This window comes from Sarcophilus harrisii, chromosome 2, assembly GCF_902635505.1.
Source record: "Sarcophilus harrisii chromosome 2, mSarHar1.11, whole genome shotgun sequence".
Classification (NCBI taxonomy): domain Eukaryota; kingdom Metazoa; phylum Chordata; class Mammalia; order Dasyuromorphia; family Dasyuridae; genus Sarcophilus; species Sarcophilus harrisii.
Window position 1 is genome coordinate 382,324,275 of NC_045427.1, and position 21,494 is coordinate 382,345,768.

The 21,494-nt window shown below is 41.8% G+C and overlaps 1 protein-coding gene across 3 annotated transcripts in view; it reads right to left on the reverse strand.

Moving 5' to 3' along the window:
* The window catches only part of CAMK2A (calcium/calmodulin dependent protein kinase II alpha), a 79,334-nt gene that overhangs the window by 8,104 nt on the left and 49,736 nt on the right, over nt 1-21,494 (reverse strand). For 2 of the 3 annotated variants that reach the window (XM_031953514.1, XM_003756709.3), the window contains exons 13-16: nt 18,619-18,659; nt 13,841-13,873; nt 12,746-12,794; nt 3,326-3,401 (exon numbers count right to left, since the gene is read on the reverse strand). In XM_031953514.1, the coding sequence (XP_031809374.1) occupies nt 3,326-3,401; nt 12,746-12,794; nt 13,841-13,873; nt 18,619-18,659 (199 nt within the window). The remainder of the gene's footprint in view (nt 1-3,325; nt 3,402-12,745; nt 12,795-13,840; nt 13,874-18,618; nt 18,660-21,494) is intronic. The other variant, XM_031953513.1, reaches the window with a different exon arrangement.

A 21,494-nucleotide genomic window follows, 5' to 3' on the forward strand; every position in this document is an offset into this window, starting at 1 on the left:
TTTCAAGCTCAGAATTCCATATTCTGTGTTCTACATTCCCCTAGAATTCTAGCATTTTATTTTTGTGTTTTATTATTCTAGGAATCTAAATGGAGAACCAGAGGACTCAACACACCCAAACAAGCCATGAACCCCACAGAGATAGTCTTCCCCTCTTCCTACCATTCCCTTTGCTGCTAAATACTGGCAGAATCTCAGGGTAGGCTGGACATTTTGGCCCCATTCACCTCCAGGGTTCATTTTACATATACAGAGATCCAAGTAAATATCAATACACTCTCATGCTCATGCATGCACAAACAGGCACACTTAGGGCTTCAAAGTGCCTGTGCTTTATGTCTCTGCTCTTTCCTAAACTGACCCTTCTCCACAGTCATACCATAAACTAGGACTTACTCATTTTGTCCCTTCCCCAGGAGAGGATGCCACAGAGTGACCATCTTAGACTGTCTCTTTCAATGCTACAACTATGGAGATCCAAAGTCCAACACATGCTCCTCTCCGTTGAACTCTGGGTTTGTGCACAAGGAAACCCATTCAGGAATACTGATCCCCTCATTCAGCCCTAACATTGTCCTATTACAGCTAACCGTTTGTTGGACAAAGCATGCAAACAAGAAGCGCCCCAACTCCCAGGACCAGTCAGTCAACTCCTTGCAGCAGAGTATGGCAAAAACAAAGAATAGAAAGCACTCATTTCTCCTTCAGGGCTAAGGGTACATTCTCCTTTCTTACAGGGATCCTGAGAAATTCTTCCTGAGAGGAGTTATCTTTGCCTTCTCCCTTATTCCCTATATCCAAGAAGTTGCTAAATACTGAATATTCTGCCCCAACAAAATTTTCTCCATTCACACAACCACCACATTAGTTCAAGCCCTTATTTCATTCCCCTGGCCTACCAGAATAGCTTGACTAGTGTCTCTTCCTCCAATCCCTGCACTTTATAATTTGTCCATGAAACAGCTGCTAAATAAATCTCCCTAGTATATAGTTCTCACCAGGTTATCCCCCTGATCAAAATCCTTCAGGGCTCCCCGCACTTCAGCAGATTTTATAAACTCCTTAGCCTAGCATTTAAAGTCTTCTGTAATCTGGCTCCCTTATCTACCTTTCCAAATTTATTTCACATATGTCTTCCTCATCTCAATTCCAAACAAAACCACTCTCTTGCCTTCTTCTGAGGTCATGCATTTACACAGGCGACCCCTGTATCTGGAATAGACCCCCCCATCCCCTCCATATCTTTTTTTGTCAGAACCATCTCTTCCTCCAAATGCCAACTCTTCCGTGAAGCTTTTTTTTTTATTCTTCCAGTGGATTTTTAATCCTATCTAGCATATCTAGATCTTTCTTTTGCCCTTTTAACATTCTGCTTTGCACACATACATATATGTCTGTTTTTTCCATGCCTCCTTCTACCCTCAGTGACTTGTAAACTCTGATGGCTTGTCATTACATCTTTGTATCCCAGAGCAAAGAACAGTGCCTTACACATAGTAAGTCAATGCTTAACGAGTGTTTATTGAATAGAAAGAATGTGAGATCCCAATCCAGGGGAAAAGCTAGAACAAGGTTCAATGAGCAGGGGGTCCATTAAAAATGAAGATCATTCTAAAACAATGGTTCTCAAAGGGTAATCTATGAACTCCTGGGGTCCTGCAAAGTCAAAACTATTTTCAAAATAATACTATAATGTTATTTGCCTGTTAAAATACTTCTTCCTTTTTTATCTATATGTATGAGGCTGGGTTTTCTTAATACCCTTCAAGTAAAACAACATATTGCAACAGATTGAATGCTGAAACAGATATGAAAATCTAACTCTTCATTAGGTCAAATATTAAAGAAATTCACAGAAATATGCAAAACAAAACTGTGAAGACTTATATGAATGGATGCAAAATGAAGTGGACAGAATGAAGAGTGATCATCTGTGAATGATTTAGCTATTCTCATCAATATAATAATCCAAGATAATTTTGAAGGACTTAAAATTTTAAAAAATGCTATCTACCTCCAGAAAAGTATGCTTCTGATTGAAGCATATTTTTTAAAGTATTTTCTTGTCTTTTTTTTTTTTTTTTGGTCTGTGTTTTATTTTTCAACATGGCTAGTATAGAAATATGTTTTACATGACTATACATATATAATCTATATCAAATTGCTTAACTCACAGAAGGAGGTGAAGGAGTAAAGGAATAAATTTAAAATTCATTTTTAAAATTAATATTAAAAATTAAATTATACGTAATTGGAAAAGCTAAAATATAAAAATGCAAGAAAATGCCACTCTTCTCACTAAATTTTGTTTTGTTTTGTTTTGCTATTTATATAAATAGCATTTCTATGAAAAATTACTATATAAACATATAATTGGTTTATTGTCATTTTAAAGGAATTCAATTTTTAAAGATAAGATAAATGTGTATTTTAAAAATATAATTAACATTTTATATTGATCATAATTTTATTTAATTAAATAATATTTTACTGTCTAACATGGTAAATGTTGATGGATATAACACACATAAACAAAAGTTCTTCTGAGGTCTTAATAATTTTTAAGAATATAAAGGGGTCCAGAGGCCAAAAAGTTTGAGAACTGCTGCTCCACAACATTCTCACCACAGACTGTAGTATAGATGGAGAAACACTACCACTTGTATCCCTCCAGGGAGCATCCAGCTGCAACCTTTCTACCCGGCAACACATATACACACACCCACACACACAATCCCAGAGAGCTCAGGGAATTCAAAAAAGAAATAAAAACAAAACTTCCTTAGGGAAGTAAAGGACCATTTGGCAGCATAAAGGAAAGCCTACTGGGAATGAGAATTAGGAAGGCATGGGAGGGAAGACAGAAAAGAAACACAAATCAAACTGCAGAGAGGAAAATTCTAACCAAGAGGAAAAAAAAAACTTAAAAGGGGTCTAAAAAGGAGTTTGTGTTGATCCATGCCCTTAGCTGACCTGTGCAAATAAAAGTGAGTTGAATACGGATAGGATAAGAACTAGCCCTACACTTTTGTTGGTTAAAAGGAGCTCCCAGGTGAGGAAAGCCTCTCTACTCGTGCCCAATTGATAACTTTCTTACAATTGATGATCTAAGAGAGTTATCACAGAGAACAGAAAAATTAAATAGTTTGCCTAGGGTCACACAACCAGTAGGAATCCAAGATAGAATCTGAACTCAGGTCTTTCTGGCTCCGAGACTAGCTGTCCATGCATTAAGCCATGCTGGGATGAAATCATTTCCAAATCCTCATTTAGCCACTTCCCTCCTCCCTTGCCCCAGATTCCCAGAAGTATCCATCAAACTCACGTGTAGGACTCAAAATCCCCATTGCTTATTGCTTCGATCAGCTGCTCTGTCACCTTAATGATTTCTTGCTTTCTCACTGCAGGGCAAAGAACAAAATACAAAAAAACACAAAACACAACAGGAGTTTGTAGCCTGACCAGGAGGAAGCATTAGCAATGGTTGCCGGAAGCCATGAAGTTGGGAGCCAGTTCCCAGTAGCCAAATGGTGAGCCCAAAAAACTTGACTCTGGGCTGAATTTTTAGGAGCCTCTTTTTGGGAGTACCAGGAAGGAAGGGAGATGACTCTCTCAGCCCAATAATTTTTGTATTCTAACAGGTACCCCTGCCTGCAGGATCTATCCTCCCACTGCAGCCTTCATGCAGCTACTGAGACACACATGTCTCATCAGTCCCAGCCCAACCCATCTTCCACTCTATTTTTCTCTATCACTACTTGTTTCTGTCTCCTCCTGTCTCTGTTATTATCTTAGGAGAATTCTCTGCTCGTGACATCACATCCCCCATTTACACCAAAAGTAAGACTTTTCACCTAAAGTCCCTATACTGAAGCCAGCATAAATAACAGGTGCATATAATTCCCACCAACACTAAAGGGAAAGGACATTTCCTATTAATAGTTCACAGTTATATTGGTCTTAAAGCTGAAAGAGACCTCAAGGCTTCTTAATCTGGGTCTGTGAACTTCAATATATATATAATATATATGTATGTATGTATGTGTGTGTGTGTATCTATAAAATTATATTTGGACATAATTGTAATCCTACACATTTCTTTTCTTTAAAAACATTCTGAGAATAGGTCATATAGCCAAAGGAGTTTCCAACAAAAAAGAAGTTAATAGTCTATGATCTAAACGGATTCCCCCACTTTACATATGAAAAAACTGAGGCCAGGAGAAGTAAATGACTAAAGGTGAAGGATCAAAAGAGATTATATTTATTAAAAAGTGCTTAGTATAGTGTCCAGTCTATACTAGGCATTATATAAATATTTACTCAAGGGCAGCTGTTTACACAGTGAAAAGAGCTCTGGGCCTAGAGTCAGGAAGATGAATTCAAATCTAATTTCAGATACAACTATTTGTGTGACCTCAGGGAAGTCAAGTAAATTCTTTTTGCTTCAGATCCCTCAACTGCAAAATTGGGATAATACTTACCTTGTAAAGTTGTAGTAAGAATCAGATGAGATAATATGTTAAAAAAAAAAAAAAAAACATACACATACACAGTAGGCACTCTATAAATGCTTCTTCCCTTACTCAAGTTATTCAACAAATAAGTAGAAGAGGAAGGGATCAAATTCAGCCAACATTCCTCTGAGTTAGGACGAGAATCCTTAGCTCCAATTTACAAAGAAGGTGAGCTTATTTGCCCAGTGTTTACACAGCTAGTGTAAGAATCAGGACTGCAATCTAGGTCTTCTAACAGCCAGCCTTGTGCTCTTTCAGCCTCTCCAAGCCTCGCAGAAGTGCAGAGTTGGAAGAGACTCAGAGATAAGAGACTCAGAGATAATTGTAACTTGAGTAAGAATCCTTGCACAGAATACCCTCACAAGTGGTCATCATCATTTGTGGAAACCAAAGGAAGGGCCACCTGGGTGTAAGTCAATCCCTACTCTAAGAAACAATCTGAAGGTGGATACTTGGTTTTAAATCACAACCAGAGGATGGAACCTGACTCTAAATCACAAGCAGAGGATGGGGTCCTTAGGAAGTCTTAAGTGATGAAAAGGGAGAACCTAGTATGAGTAATGAAATCCCAGGAGCCAGCTGGCCTCCAAGTACAGTCTTAAATATCCCGCTCTCAGCATTTTTCCATATGGGGACCTGATAAGGAGACTGAAGGGGGCCTGGAGCTAATGAGAGCTGCTCTGCCACCATCTTGTGCCTGCTGCCCCACCTTCAAGTAACTTGATTCTGTACACACATTTAGGCTAGGGCCACATTTCTAAAGAGTAGCACAAACTTGGGTCTCTGTGGACTACAATTATAATGCCTCACATTCCTACAACTCTTTGCTATTGACAAAACATTCTCCGCAGGGGGAAAAAACCAAGCATGAATGTAAACAAATAGTGTTTTATGTTAAACAGATAAAAAAAAAAAAAAACTAAAACTCAGATGGGTTAAGTGACTTGTCCATGCTCAATGTAGCTAATGCAAGAACATTTTCCCCAATTCTGAGAAGAATCACAGAATCATAATCTGAAGGGGAAGAGAAGAGAGATTTACTAAAAGCCTACTAGGTGCTAGTGCTAAACATTTTATAAATATTACCTGATTTGATCCTCACAACAAACCTGGAAGGTAGGTGCTGTTATGATCCCAATTTTACAATTCAGAAACCGAGTCAGACAGAAATTAAATTTCTTGCCCAGGATCACATAGCTAGTAAGCATCTAAGGGCAGATTTTTAACTCAGATCTTTCTGACTCCAGACCTGGAAATCTATTTACTGTACCATCTAGCTGCCTCAAGCTACCATTTAGCTACCCAAAGGATGGATTTTTTCTTTGATAAAATATTAGTGACAAAATTTGGCATTCATATTGTACTTTACATTTTGCAAAGGATTTATTGATGAGAACCTGTGATTTCATAGATGTAAGGAACTATCTAGTGAGGAATTTCTCTTTCCAAAGCAGATTAATGACCGCTTTACAAACTATAATCTTTGAGAGTTTTAACTGAGTTATTGAGAGTGATTTACCAAAAGTAACAAGTCTAGTTATATCAAGTATGTCATTCTGATTCCAGTGAGCCTCTATAATAACTCTATAACATAGGTATTACAACTATTATCCCAATTTTACAGATTAAGCAACTGAACTTCAAAAAGATGGAATTATTTGCCTGAGATCACATAGATAGTGTGTAGCAAAGTCAAGTTTTGAACCTTGATCTGAAGATCTGGAATCTAGGGTTCTTTCTCCTATCAGGCTATCAGGTAATAATAATACAGATAAGTGGTCATTCCACTTCCATTTCAAGGCATTCCCAATGGGCTTCTGGAAGTAGATCATTCTATTTCTGGATAGCTCTAATTGACTCAGATGCAGCTAGGTGGAGCCACAGTGCAACTAGTACAAAAAGTATTGAACCTGGAGTCAAAAAAAAAAAAAAAAAAAAAAAATGCCCTGAGTTCAAATCCAACTTTAGATACTTATCCAATACTTTGCCAAGAATCCAAATGGAGTAATGGAGAGCCAGATATGACTGACAACAACTGAATGGCAACAATAGCCACACAAAAAAAATTTTTTGCTCTTACTTTTGAACATCAGTCTGCACATCTGTAGCTTCTACCAATGGGTCTTAATCCTACTCATAAGTGCCAGACCAAAAATATCTACTCATTCCTCTATATGATCAATCACCAAACATTTATTAAGCACTTAATTATGGGCTAGACACTGTATTCAGTGCTGGAGATACAAAGTAAATATTCCTGTCCTTGAGGAATTTACATTTTACATTTATTCTTGTTCAGTTATGTCTGACTCTTCATGACCCCATTAGGTTTTCTTCACAAAGATATAGGAGTGATTTGCCATTTCCTTCTCCAGCTCATTTTACAGATGAGGAAACTGAGGCAAACAGTGCTATGTGACTTTCCCAGGGTCCCATAGTTAGTAAGTGTCTGAAGCTGGATTTGAACTCAGGTCTTCCTGATTGGTGTTCTTCCCACTGCACCACCTAGCTACCCTTTCATTCTGCATTGCATTATCCTAATAACACTTACCATTTACCAAGCCCTGGGCTAGATGTTGGAGCTATAAAAACAAAAATGAAAGTCTCAACACTCAATGTGCTTATGTAATCTCTGCCCTAAATATATAGGGGCAGCTAGATAGCACAGTGCATAGAACACCAGCCTTGGAGTTCAAACCCCAGCCTCAGACACTTAACACTTCCTAACTATGTTAGCCTAGGTGAGTCATTTAACCCCAATTGCCATAACAAAAACAAAACAAACAAAAAAGAGGGACAGAAGTTTATGGAAGACAAATTGGAAAGAGAACATTAACATCTGGGAGGATCTGAAATTCATGTAAATGTTGCTTGATTAGAATTTTATTGGGGGAGGGCATTATGTAGGGTTTGGTTTTTCATCTGAGGGTTTTTGTTGTTGGGTTTTTTGTTTTGTTTTGTTTTGTTTTGCTGAGGCAATTGCGGTTAAGTGACTTGCCCAGGGTCATACAGCCAGGAAATGTTAAGTATCTGAGATCAGATTTGACTCCTAACTTCAGGGCTGGGACTCTATCCACTGCGCCACTAGCAGTCCCCTTCATCAGAGTTTTAAAAGAAATGAATGGTTTTTCCAGTGACAAAGTCCGTATGTGTCAAAACCTTCTAGACCAGGTCTCTATCTATTATATTGTATGGCCCCTCTATAAGTCTCATAATATTTCCAGGCATTTAAATCCTTTTTCTTTTCAGAAGCCAAAAACCAATTAACTTAGAGCACCATAAACATCTGTCTCAGGGCCATCCTTCTCCCCAGTCCCAATGTGTGGGACTCCTTCCAGCAGCTCTTCAGAGGCAATAAGCCAGATCCCTACTTGGTCCCTGACATTTCACATATATGGTGAACATCCTGGCCTCCTGGGAGTACATCTTTTCAGAGAGGAGAAACTTAAGCCACTAAGAGGTTAAGCAAGTTTCTTAAGGTCAGATAGTGAATCAAGGGCCAAGAAGAGGTCTAAGCTCCTGACTAGTATATTCCCATTAGGGCCAGAGCCAGAGAATTGTAGAGCAGAAAGCCTCTATGGAGGAAGTATGGGAACTGCAGAAAAGGGACCTGGGTTCAGATGTGTTCAGAAATTTTTGTGAGTGCATCCAGTCTTACACTTCATTTTAGAAATAAGGAAAGTGAGGGCTGGATTGTGAGGTCACATACTATACACCCTCCCTCATGGGCTTATTTTAGTGGGAGTTTTTGTTGAGGCAATTGGGATTAAGTGACATTCCCAGGATCACACAACTAGTAAAATGCTTGAGGACAAATTTGAACTCAGGATCATCCTGACTGCAGGTCCCGTGCTTGATCCATTGAGTCACTAGAGAGCCCATTATGAATTTATTGTGAGGAAAGCCTCAGAAAGAGAAGTTATTGAAATGATCTCCCCCTCACACCTTTTTGACCATCCCAGCCACTCCTCATTATTATTAGTTGGTATCAACCAATTCAGGGCAAGATGAGGAGAGAAGGCTGAGTAGAAAGAATTTTTTTTTAAAGCATGATGGTAATTTAAGGATTTTTTTCACACACACAGAAGCACACATACCCATTTTGGGTTCTCTGTAAAAAGTGAATAATACTCTCTTTCCTCTCTGCCCTCATCCCTTCTTTCCAGGTATTGAGAAGGTCAAAATTATGAGTATAAGAACACTTCAAAGGGCTAAAAATCAATATGCAAATAAAATGAAGGATAATAATTTAGGGGGATGACATTTTGTGCTTCCTGTTCTTAATGACAGACCCTCAGTCCCAAAAAAAAAACCACATTAGCTTTTTACCTTTACTCAAGAGTTGCCTGTGACAACCCCCTTTGCTCCTCACCAAGCCTTAGGACTGGAAGGGACCCAAGAGGTCACCTGGTTCAACTCTCCTCTAGGAAACAGATCGGGAGCTTCCTTAAAGCAGGAACTGTCTTTTATCTTTCCTTGATACTAAGCACAGTGCTAGGCACATGGTAGGCACTTTGTAAATATTTATTGACTGATTAATTAAAAATAGATAGGATCAATTTTTTCCCCAAGATAATATAGGGAATAAATTGAAATTCAAATCTAGTCCCCTCTAATTCTAAATCTCCTGTACTTTTCACTAAGTCTAGAAAATATTTACATATAAATATTTAAAATTTTTGTACATATTTAAATGTAAATATGTAAGACATTTACATATAATGATATGAAATATATAGAAATATTTACATGCAAACATATACATGTGTATAAATATATTAAATAGATAAATTATAAATATAAAAATATTTGTATAAAATACAAAATATTTATATGGAAATGTATAAATTAATATCATTTAATCCATGAAAATAACATTAAAGAAGAATTTACATATGCTTTTCTAGCATAACCCAATGATCTTTGAACTTTTCTATTGGTCTTGGAATTAAAACCTTCCCTCTGTGTTCTCTCAGAAAACATGGGGCTTCTTAAGGGTCAGAATTATCTTACTTTTCTATTTGTACCTTTAGTTCTTTGTAAACAGAAAAACCTTAATAAATGCTTTATTCATTTATTCATTCATACACTGCACTGTCTCAAATTTCCTTGTCTATTCTTTGTCCTGAAAAGCTAATATGGAAACAGCCAAGAGAAACACACAAACAAGAGCTGACACGAAGTGAATTCCTCTTTCCCAATGAGTTATAGCAAAGCAAGAACTGGCTTTGGAGAGACTCGGGTACAAATCATTCTGATTTGATATTATTTAAACAAATCACTCAACTTGTTGGAGCCTAAGTTTCTTCATCTGTAGAAAAAGAAATGTGGGCCAGATGTTCTCTTAGGGCCTTTCCACCTCTAAATCTATGATCTTTTTAGCCCGGAGACTATTGCCCTTTCATGTCACCTCCAAGAGGAGAGGCAGAAGAGTTTTTGAGGATATAGAAGCCCAGGTAGAAGCTGGGCAAAAACCCCTGGGGTTCCTCCCTCTTTTCCTCTCTGCTTTGCTCTACCACTACTTGCCAGAACCTCACCTTGTTCAGGGATCTTTCTCTCAGAGATGCCTACATTCAGGCTTTGGTCCCCTTCTCATTTAAAGCTGGCTCCCTACCAAATCCCAAGATCAGAACTCTCGTATACCATCAGACAGCCACATCACCAAGGCCTCATCCCAACTGACTGAATCATAGCTTATCTCCCTCATCAGCAAAATATTTACTAGAGAGCCTTCCTTATTTATAATACCACACATTTAGCAACAGACACATGCTTAAAAGTGTGTAGTTAGCAAAAGATCACCCAAGTTAAAATCCTGGCTCGATTACTTACTCCCTGTCTGGGACAAGTTACTTATATCTTAGCTTTTTCATCTGTAATATGAGTAATATGAGGGAGTTGGACTAAATAATCTCTAAGGTGCTTTAAATTTAAGCCCAAAGTCCTTAAATTAAAATAGCTTTAAATTCTATTTTATAAGTTCTCTAAGTGCAGTCCAAGAACCTCTGGGATCTTTAAGACCTTTTCAGTGGGTATATAAGGTCAAAACTATTTTCATAATGATACTAAGATGTTTTGATTTCCAATACGGTATATATCAACAGATATGACACATATAAACAAAAGCTCTTTGGAGATCCTCACCGATTTTAATAGTGCAAAGTTCTGAAACTGAAAGACTCCATAAAAGGAATTCTGAGAACAGCTGATCTATTTCAACCACTTTATCTTACAAATAAAAAAATTAAAGCCAAGAGATTAAATAATTTATCTTTGGTCATCTTTGGTTAATTTACATTTATATAAGTCATAAAATTTACAAAATATTTTATATTCATTATCTTCTCTGGTAATGAGATAATGAGGTAACAAGAACTGAGATTCAAATCTAGGTCTTTTCTTTTTTTTTTCCCAGTGTTATTTCCATGAGTCCAGGAGTACTCATAAGGAGTTCCCCAGAAGAATGATCACCTTATGATTTGTCTATTAAGTCTGTGGGAGCCAGAGAAGGAGTTTCCATTTCTCCCTTGGAGCCAATGAGCTCTCTCATTTCCATCTCTCTGCTTTGGGCAGATATTTTGGTGTTGTCCCAGACCCTCAAATAGCTTCCTGAGAAGGGCAATATCCACTGTGATATAATCCTGAATCCAGGGTGAAGATAAAATCAGTCAACTGTTCCAAATCTTTTTCCTAGGAAAAAAGTCACCTTATCTAAAGATTCATACGGTTCAAAGTGAGCTCTAAGAATTGATTCTCTCTGCATGGGATTCTATATCTTCAAAAATTCCTTACCTCTGCCTCTCCTCTTGGAGGTAGCATGAGAGAGCAATAGTCTTGGGGCTGAAAGGATCATAGATTTAGAGGTAGAAAGGACCTCAAGAACATCTGGCCCACATTATTTCTTTATACAGATGAAAAAACTAAGACTCAAGCAAGTTGAGTGATTTGTTCAATTAACATCAAATCAGAATGATTTGCACCCAAGTCCTCTTTTTCCAAAGCCAGTTCTCACTCTGCTATAAGACACTGTGGGAAGAAGTAATTCATCTTTATTGTCAAACCTAGGAATAGTTTTGTTATCCTGTCCAGATGATGACTAGGGGAAGGAGTACAAATACCAAGATGATTTGTTATTGACTGCAGATCTGGATCTTTGATTGTTATGAGGGTTTTCTGAATGGTATCAGATCCAAGATTAGGGCTAAAGGGAAGTGAGAAATTAATGGTATCACTTTCACCTTCCAGATTGGAAACTTTAAAGAAACATAGTATCTCTATAAACAGTTGGAGTGTTTAGGAGCACCAAGAAAACCAATATGATGTCCCTTGGGACAAGGACAGTGATGAAGGGAGAGGGATCATGGGTTAGAGATCAGGTCTTGCTGTGGTTAAGTGACAGAGAGTGGGAAGTTCTTGGGTTTCAGAATGGACAAGGTCTGGAGTCAGAGTTGAAGAGAAGCAACAGATTAGAATAAAACTCTTGATTTCTTGGTTAGTTGAGGGTTGGTGGCAAATTTTAAACCACGTTCTTATGGTGAACCTAGGAAACTTTGGGAGAGAGGTAAACTCAGTCCAGAATATGCCATTATTGAATGGAAGGAGACTGAACTTCTGGGAACTTGTCCTTCCACAGAGGATCCAAACACTTGATGGGTTCAGAAGGGATCAGAGAAGCAAGTAGATCTATAAGCTTTAGAACCATCCAGTTTGACTCAGGTCAATTTCCACAAACAATTTTTCTGTCCCTCACTCTTCTTGTGTACCTAATGAATATGTTTTGTGTCTATGTGGTAAAGGAGCAAAGGATAGGAGAAGATGCTAGGAATCATGAGCATCTTATGCTGGCATTGAGGCATAGATAGGGATCAGAGATGGAGAAATAGAACACAGTGAGTCTAGTCTGATCAGTTGTAGTTAAGTGATCAAAGAGTAGCTTCTGCTTGGATAAGATCTAGAACCTGGGAATAAAGATTAAAGAGACCTCCAGTGTCTATTGCAGCTTTGCCTTTTGAGATAGATCTGAAATAATTACTCTGTGGAATCAAGCACCCCAGTCCTGTGGGGTTTTCCTAATAGCAAAAGAGCTTACATCCAAATATTTTTGTCCTGCTCTGATTAGACAATCCCGCTAGGCAGATATTAACTTCAGCATTACAAAGGAACAGACTAGACTAAATTAGGCAAGGCACAGAGTCTCCCCGAATGGAAAAAGAAGCCAGTTCTCCTACCTTTGGTGTCTTCATCTTCAATGGTGGTATTGGTACTCTCAGAGGATTCCTGGACAAAGAATAAGGGGGGAAAACAACAGGAAAGAAGTGAACCCCAGGCTAACTGCTGAAACCAAGGAACGTGCTTGAGCTGATGGCAAACATAGCAGCTTCTACCAACCCTGCTCACCAGAGAACTTGGCTCATAGTCCAAAAGCCAGATGGTCCAGCAGTTAAAACCCAACCTAACTTTCAAACTCAGGGAGCAATGAGGAGGAAGAGGAGAAGGGAAGAAGTAAGCGGCAGGGGAGGGGCTGTCTATGGAGGTGTCTTATGGGAATGAATACATAGAGAACTCTAGCCTCTGCTGTGAGATGGGAGGAGGCTTTAGCCAGAAGAGAGTTGAAGGAGTTGTGGAAAGGAGCAGAGTGACACCATGTTGGCTGTACAATTGAGGGGAAAATGGTACAAATTTACAGGGAGGGAGAATTAGGATGAGGGAGAGAGGGAGTTGTGCAAAAATGGGAGAGAACACATGAAACTACAGTCAGGAAAGATGCACAGTCACACAAAGCGCATTTCTGAGCCCCAAATGCACCCACTGATTACACTGACAGGCCTATGGAGATGTCAAGGAAGGCCAAGGCTGAGGCTTAATCTGCCCAATGCACACTGGGTGCCTCACTCCACAAAAGACCCCAGGTGGGGTCCCTGCACTGCCATACCCACGAGTCTAAACTGACCACCGCTGCGTCATCATTTAGTAACTGGGCAATTCAAAAAGTTGGGTTTTAGGGTCAAAGCTGAGGGCTTCAGACCAGAGAACTCCACTGAGAATGACTCAAGAGAATCAGACTGAGAGACAGCCTGAGGAGCAGGACAAGGTCCATGGCCCACAGTGGGACAGTATCGGTCCTATACTACAAGACATATTGGTCCCAGTACTAGTTTGAAGGTATTAACATAAACACACAAACAACACACACGTTTGCCACACAACACACACACTCTTGGCCCCTCTCCCCACCCCACATTCCCGGTGTAACCTCTAGGAGCAAGGCGGGAGTGCACTGAGGCCCAGTATTACCGGCATTTGGGAAGACGGCAGACACTCACCATTAACTGAACACTGGAACTGGACTTTCTTTTCTGGAAAAACAAGGAGAAGAGATGGGACAGGAAGAGACACAGTGGCAAAACGGTAGAGAGTAGTGGAGAGAGGGAAGTAGAATGGGGGAGGAAGGAAGCAGTGGCCCCTGGGCCAGGCTCAGTGGTACCTCAAAGGTGTTGACATCTGGCACTCAGAGAAAGAGGGTAGTGCCCAAGGTGTGGTATGCCCATGGCCCGAGGGACACTTCCCCCACTTACCATAACTCTGAGGACCAGCCAAATCTGGGGCCCTGACTTACTCTGCAGGCTCTTCTTGTGCAAATAAGTCCTTCTAACTCTGCCTGGACCTTTCTCTTCAAATCCTCCAAATCCCAGCACAGAGTCCTTCCTGAACCAGTGCCCACCATGCCAAGCTTTGGTGAGAGAGGGAGAATGGTGCCCTGGATGCCAGTTGCCCCCCACTGCCCCCAAGCAGTCAGGTCGAGATTGACACAATTGACTGACTTTCAAATGGGAATTGGACTCTTAGAGTAGAGAAATAGTGCTCTGTGGCCTCCCTAGAGCTTATCAAAAAGACCCTTGCTTAGTATTCTGCAAGCTTCACCTTCCAGAAACAAGACCCGGACAGTTCTCAGTGAAGTTTCAGAAGATTGGAATAAATTGGTTCAGGTACCAGTGTCAAAGACAGCTCCAAAGTGAGAACAGCTGTCAAGTGCCTCTAAAAAGCACTTTTCCATCTAGTGCTAATACTAATGCTAAATCAAGTTTGATCTCCATCACTTTTTTTCCCTGACATCTTACAAATCTACAAAGAGCAGAGATCAACCCCATTTTATAGATAGAGACACTGGCACTTGGAAAACTAAAGTGACCTGCCCAAGGTCATATAATGACTGCTGTTAGCCAAGATTCAAATCTGGCTCTGACCATTGTTCTCTTCCATCTTGTTTTTTTGTTTTGTTTCCCAATCTGGACTTTTTTGTTTCCTAATCTAAGCACTGAAATAAAAGGGGAATGGGAAGAGACAGAAGAAGGGAAGTGGGGTAGAAGGAAAAGGAAGCAAGGGAGGAAGATGGAGGAAGAGAAAGTATGGCTCCAAATGATTTTCTCTTTAAGTCCTAAACCAGAAATCCAGGTATGGAAAAAGACTGTGTGTGCTTGGGTGAAGAGGGACCGAGATATCTACGAAAGCTAAACAGGGATACCAGTGAGCCACAGTGTCATAAAGCCAATGTTCACTGATGACTCAGGGAGTGCTACCATCTTGGTAAGGGCTTAGAAGCCACATTCAAGAGCCCAGTTGTTGGGTCCTACTCCCAGCCAGGGCCACCACACAGCTGTCTTCTCTAAGGATCTGGGTAATATTTCCCAAGGAAGTAACTCTAGTCTCCTCTGCCTGTCTGTCCCTTCACTAAGAGCTTTTCTGGTCCAGTCTCCCCTCCCATGGACATGGTTCCCTAGATGGCCTCCATGCCATGATGCAAGCCAATGTATAGTAGGAGCCAGAGGGCTTCTGGCAGGGGTTGCAGTCCAGTAGCTGTTCTGTTTTCAACTGTAACCCAAAAAGACAGGGGGGCTGAGAGATTCAGCTCTACTCACTCAGGTCTGTCACGTGGGGCAGACGTTTCAGACAAAAAACATGATGCAAACACAGAGCAGCGACTGTACTAGGTTCTGGACGCACAGTAACAGGATGGGACACGGCGGGCAGGGGTGGGGAGTGAGTGCACTTATCACAACAGGACAGGATGGGACACCACATGTTGGGGCAGTGAATGGCTTTGGTAGTCTCTGAGAGGTGGAAGGAGTGTCGGTAGTAGGAGAGGGGCTTCATTTCCCCCCTCCCTCACCAGTATGTATGCAGGAAGGAGGATCTGGGGCTGGGATGGGCAAGAATCAGGGGACTCAATTAAGTCCCCTGCCTAGATGAGCACAGAGTGTAGAGATGAGAGATTTCCTGAATTGCCCCTAAGAGACTGTCTCTTTGATGGGACTGGAGGGGAAGAGACGGGAAGAGGATGACTGTTTCTCCCTGATGTGCCAAATCCAGTGTAAAACCCTTTGGAGATCTGTCTGTTAAGAAGTAAAAGCCAGCATATGCTGGCTGTCCAAATCCTGACTCCCTTATATTCAAAGAACGATTTTCATCAGAGATTCTCATTCAAGGAAGGGAAGGCTAGGCTCACTCATCCTGAGGACTCCAAGACTGGCAGGAGCTCCTTGGGCATTCCTGGTTAGAGGTCAGGTCCTTCCCCCACCACATTCCTGCCTGCCTCCTGAGGCTGCCAGAGGAGGGGAGAGGCTGGGGAGGTAGCCTCAGGGGGTGGGGAAGGATCTCCCAGGGTTGTCCCCGCCAGGCCTTCCCCTGACTAAAAGCAATGGCACGGCACCCCAGGATATTGGCTCTCTTCTACCTCCCTGCCAGTCTGGGAAACATAAGATGGTCTCCTTAGGTTCTCCTGTGGGGCAGAGGAACAGGATGGCATTTGGGTACACATGGGCAATGCCAGTTCTGCTGCCCACAGATGGCAGACTCAGACTCTAGAGTCAGCTACCGCCATTCGGGGGACTAAGGCTCCTTTGTTTCTTGCTTTTCCATCTGTCTGACCTCACAAACAGAGGATCTGACTTCAAAGACAATTTGCAAAAGCCACCTTGTGGCCTCAGCCCTCAGGGGTTCAAGTCATGCCTGAAATTTAGTAGGGGAGGTCCTGGGGATGAATCACTGCCCCAGTCACCTAGCAGAATTCCTTCTCATTCCTTAGACTGAAGCACCTTTGTCCCAACAACACAGGACTTAAAACCCAACTGACTGTGCAGAAGCCTGGGCCACCCCCTTCCCTCAATTCCTAAGGCAACTCCTCAGAATCTGTCCCAAAGCCCATCAAAACTTATTTTAATTCTCTCCCTTATCTCCCCTACCTTCAGGATACCACCAGTGGAGAATTTAACTTTGGCCAACAATTCTAACTCAAGGATACTTCAATACCAGGTCTTTTCCCAAGAGGCCTGTTAACCCAGCTCAACAGAAATAGATATCAGCAACCAAGGAGGGCCACCCCACATCCAAACTCCAACTGTGTGGGGTATCTCAACATAACCAATTCTCAATTTCCCAAGTCAACAATAAAAAGCCCATGGCAGGGAAAATGTAAATGCATACAGAGTCATCTCTAATTGACTCTAAAATACAGAATACATACACACACACACATATATATGTTTGTTTGTTTGTGTTAGAGGTTCTTTCATCTTATTAATGAGGTTTGACTCAGGCCAATAATAAAATTAATCTAGGTTAACAGCACTATCTCTGAACAATGATTGGGATCAGTTGGATAACCCAGAAAGGCTAGTAATCTAGAAGCTCTAGAAGTATTACAGACTAATCCACTAAGTTTGAATTATTATAAACTTCCCCAAATCCTGCTGTCACTCACTTTAACATTCCTTCATGGCCTAGAGACCATTGCTGGGGGAGCTAAATATGTCTGGTAGGATGACAAGGCCTATCCAGGAACAATAAACTTGTGGTAGAAGGGAGTCAAGGGCAGGATGGAACCAATATGTTCTCTAGAGGCACAAGCATCATTCACCAGAGAGAAGAGGGAAATAATAATAAAGAAATGGGAAGAAGTGAAGATAAGGAAGTGACTGGCTATCAGCATTGTATAAGAGTAAGAATGGAGAAGAAAAGCAACTTGTGCCCATTTTACAGAGACAGAAGGTCAAGCCCTCTTTCCCTCGAGGAGGGAACAAATATTCTACATTCTGATTCCCTTGAGCCTTGGAGCTCTTCAGGGGAAATGTGATAGGCAGGGGATATAACCATTGATCAGGTAGCAGCATCCCTAATAGGTCATTGAATATATTTTTGGGAAAAAACCAGGAAGAACCTTTTTGGTCATTTTCATCCTGGATATCCCACATTCCTGACCATTCTGAATCAGAGGGGCAAGAGACTGATTCTTGCCAAATGGCCCTAAGGGAAGTGGAAGAAGATCATTAGTCACTTCAGTGGAATTGGAGTGAAGGTTGCAGGCCAAAGCCTCTGTGTTCATCATAATATATATGGAAGTGTCCTCCCAGTGACCAAGACTCAGAGACACCTATAAGCTTCTATGGGGAAGTTTTTGTTATCCTTCTTAATTCCTGAGTACTTTCTCATCCTTTTGTTCATCATTCTGGATCCTTGGAGGAAGGGATTTAAACCCTTTCTTTTTTATTCTTGGTCTATCATTTTCCCCCCACATTCAAACTTTCCTTTTCTCTCTTTTCCTCTTTTATCTCCCTGACTTCTGCTGTCAACCATCCCCTTGCAAAAGGAGAGCAGGGTCTTGAGTAAGAGTACCCGATGGTGAGATGGGGAAAAAGAGCCCGGGAGAAGAGAAAGAAGAGAAGCCGTTATCCCAAGGTGCCCATTTCTAATAGAATATCCATAGTCAGGATATTCCCCACACTGATCCTGCCCAGATAGTCAAGATTGGAGCCCCACCTTCCTCAACGCGTTCATACACACTCACTCACACACACACACAAGTGTGAACTGTTATCATAGCATCATAGTTTCAGAATTGAGAGTAACCTTAAAAGTAAAAATCATTTACTCCATCCCCCTCATTTTATAGATGAGAGAACTGAAGGGCAGAGAAATTAAATAAGCTGCCCATAGCCTTAGGCAGTATGTAGCAGTTAGGACTCGAATCCAGGTCCCCTCTGGCTCCAAATCTTGTGTGCTCTTTTCCACCACACCTAAAGCCTTTCAGGCATCAAGGGGAGCTTACCTTCACACCATCGTTCTTCTTGTTGCCCCCGCTCTTTCCTCCTGTGATGGAGACAAAGTAGAGAGTTAAAAGCACAAGACAGGGCACCAAGGCCCATAGCGTGAGGAGGAGCAACATCAGAGAGCAGCAGGGCAGGGACTGAGAGGCTAGGGGAGAGGGACCCCAGGCAGGCTGGGTCCGGAATCCTCAGCAGAGACAGACACCCTCCTCTTCCTCTTCCTCTTCCTTTTCCCAGCACCGTTGTTGGCCTCCTGGGGCAAGGGGGAGCTTTCCCTCTCCGTCGGCCACAGGATACTCGGGCACTTCAAAGAAAGAACTCCTCCCCCAAGATCCTGGCTACCACCCTGCCAGAGGGGCTCCAGGCAGCTTTGGGGGATTTCCTCTGAGCCCCATTCAGTCCGAAGGCTAATCCCAGAGACTCAAACTCCTGGGACAGTGGCGGTTTGTACTCTCTCTCCCTGCCTCTGCCCCTTCTCTAATTTTAGCCCCATGCTGCCTTGGTCATATGTCACCCGATCCTCCTCACTAGACAGCTGCAAGCCCCGTTTTGGCAATGAGAAGAAGCAGATGCCCACCCACTTTTGAGGTCCTAACCCAGCCCCCCTCCCAGGGCCAGACTGGTGCCTTCCAGCTAGAGTAGCCCCTCCCTCGACTCTCAGCACCGGAAAGCATGCACAGAGTGGGTGCTGGCTCCCCGGGTACCGGCCGGAAAGGAGATAAGCAGCTGCCCAAGAGCTCCTGTTCCAATGAAAATTCCCAGAGGCCTCTGCTTTCTGTCACCTCCTCATCATACACACACACACACACACACACACACACACACACTCACCCCCCCTCCTGGATGGAGTGCTTATGTTTGGATACTGGTCAGAAAATGTTCCAGAATACCCTGACATTCTGCCTGAACCTTTCTCTAGGTGTCCTGAGTAACAGAGAGTTGAGAGTAAAAAGGGGAAAGCAGACCAAAAGCAGTCATCTATTTAACCCTGACTGCCCAAAAATGCTTTAAGGAGAGACAGTGAACCTAGGAAAAGACAAATATCTTTTTCTCTACCTACGTTGGCCAACACTCCACCCCACCGCAAAGTCTACCTACAGTAGCTGCTACAGTCTTAACTATAACACCTGGACCCTGTCCTCTGGCTCCCCTGACCTGTGGATACTCTATGCACACTGTCCCAGCTCAGAGGCTCTCTGGCACCTGAGAACTCCCTAAAGTCCCTGCTACATATCCTTTTAGAATTTTTATTAATTGCATAACCATGATGCCCTGGAGCATGTCTGTTTTTGCACTGTGTAGCTCCCAAACCCTCACATCCATTATCCTCCTACTTAGTCTACACTGCTCTGTAATGCAAGCAGGGAAAGGATTATTATGCCCATTGTATGGATGAGGAAAGTGAGGCTTAGTGAGGGAAAGTGACTTGACTCTTGTCAACTGATTAATAAGTGGCATAGGGAGGAAGAGACCTCCAGATTACTGTCTTTCTTTTTTTTTCTTTTTCTTTTCTTTTTTTTAATTATAACTTTTTATTGACAGAACCCATGCCTGGGTAATTTTTTACAACATTATCCCTTGCACTCACTTTTGTTCCGACTTTTCTCTTCCCTCCCTCCACCCCTCCCCCAGATGGCAAGAAGTCCTATACGTGTTAAATATATCACTTACTGTCTCTTTCTATTGCACCACTCAATGCTTGTCTTTTTGCCCTTGCCTTGGTTCCCAGAAGCATCTCATTTTCTTAGTCTCTCTTGGGAGACATAAATAGAGCCTTCTTTATTTTTATAATCACTTTCCTAGTCCTTAAAGCCTTGCTTGGGGGATCTAATCCACAGTGTTAATTTCCTTATGCATGTGCAAAGAGCTTACAAGAGGTTCTCTAGCTACCAGCCTGGAAAAGACAAAGAACGTAAGGGAAGCCCTAGAAGGGGGGACACATATTTGGCTTCCAGGCTGAGCAAACAGGAAGGTGAACAGATAATAGCATAGCATTTATGCCAGAAAGGATCATAAAGTCAGAGATTTAGAGCTGGAATAGGTCTTAGAGTTCATCTTGTCCCAATGTTTTCATCTTAAAGATGAGAAAAGTTATGTAGGACAAAAAGATTGTCCAACATCACTTGGATATAGAGGAAGAGCAAGGATGCGACCCCAAGTCCTTCGACTCTGAATCCAAGACTTTGTCCACTATGGCACACTGCCTAGCTCACTGGAGATAAACATTAAGTTTATGTCTAATTGACAGCTTGGGCACTATGCCATATCCATGATATGCAAAGGCAAAATAGTGCTTGGTTGAGCCCCAGAATGGGTCTCTAGCTGCTGCCCAAGGTGGATAAAATTCCATGTTTTCTGAGAGGAGGGAAATGGAATGAACTTCTGTACCTTTTTCTGGGGATAGGTGGGACCAGAAAGGGGAGCTGAGCTCACACTGCAATGAAGAATCATTCCAAAGACTCCCTCTCCTGTTTTGGGGTGAACTTTGCCATCTCTACTCGACTGCCTCAGTCCTGAGTGCCTCAGTAAAGCCCTGGCATTAGTGGCCAGACTCTGGCAGTCTTGTCACTCACTCAGGGAGCCTCAGACAAAGGTCACGTGATAAATTCAAGTTTCTATCCATTTTCCTTCACCACCACCTAGTAACCTCAGATACTGCTATGCAATAATTGGGAGCTTCTCATATACCCCCCATAGTCCCTGGTGCTTCCACAGACATTTCTCACCAGCCACTTCTTTCCTTCTGGTCATGTTCTATTAGAATTGGGGAAAGCTGTAATCTACACTTTGCCAGCCTTCCTCTGTGAGGTTGCCTCTTATACCAGGATTGCTGCTACCTCTCTTCCTAGCCCAGGGACCATTCTCATAAATGGCACAG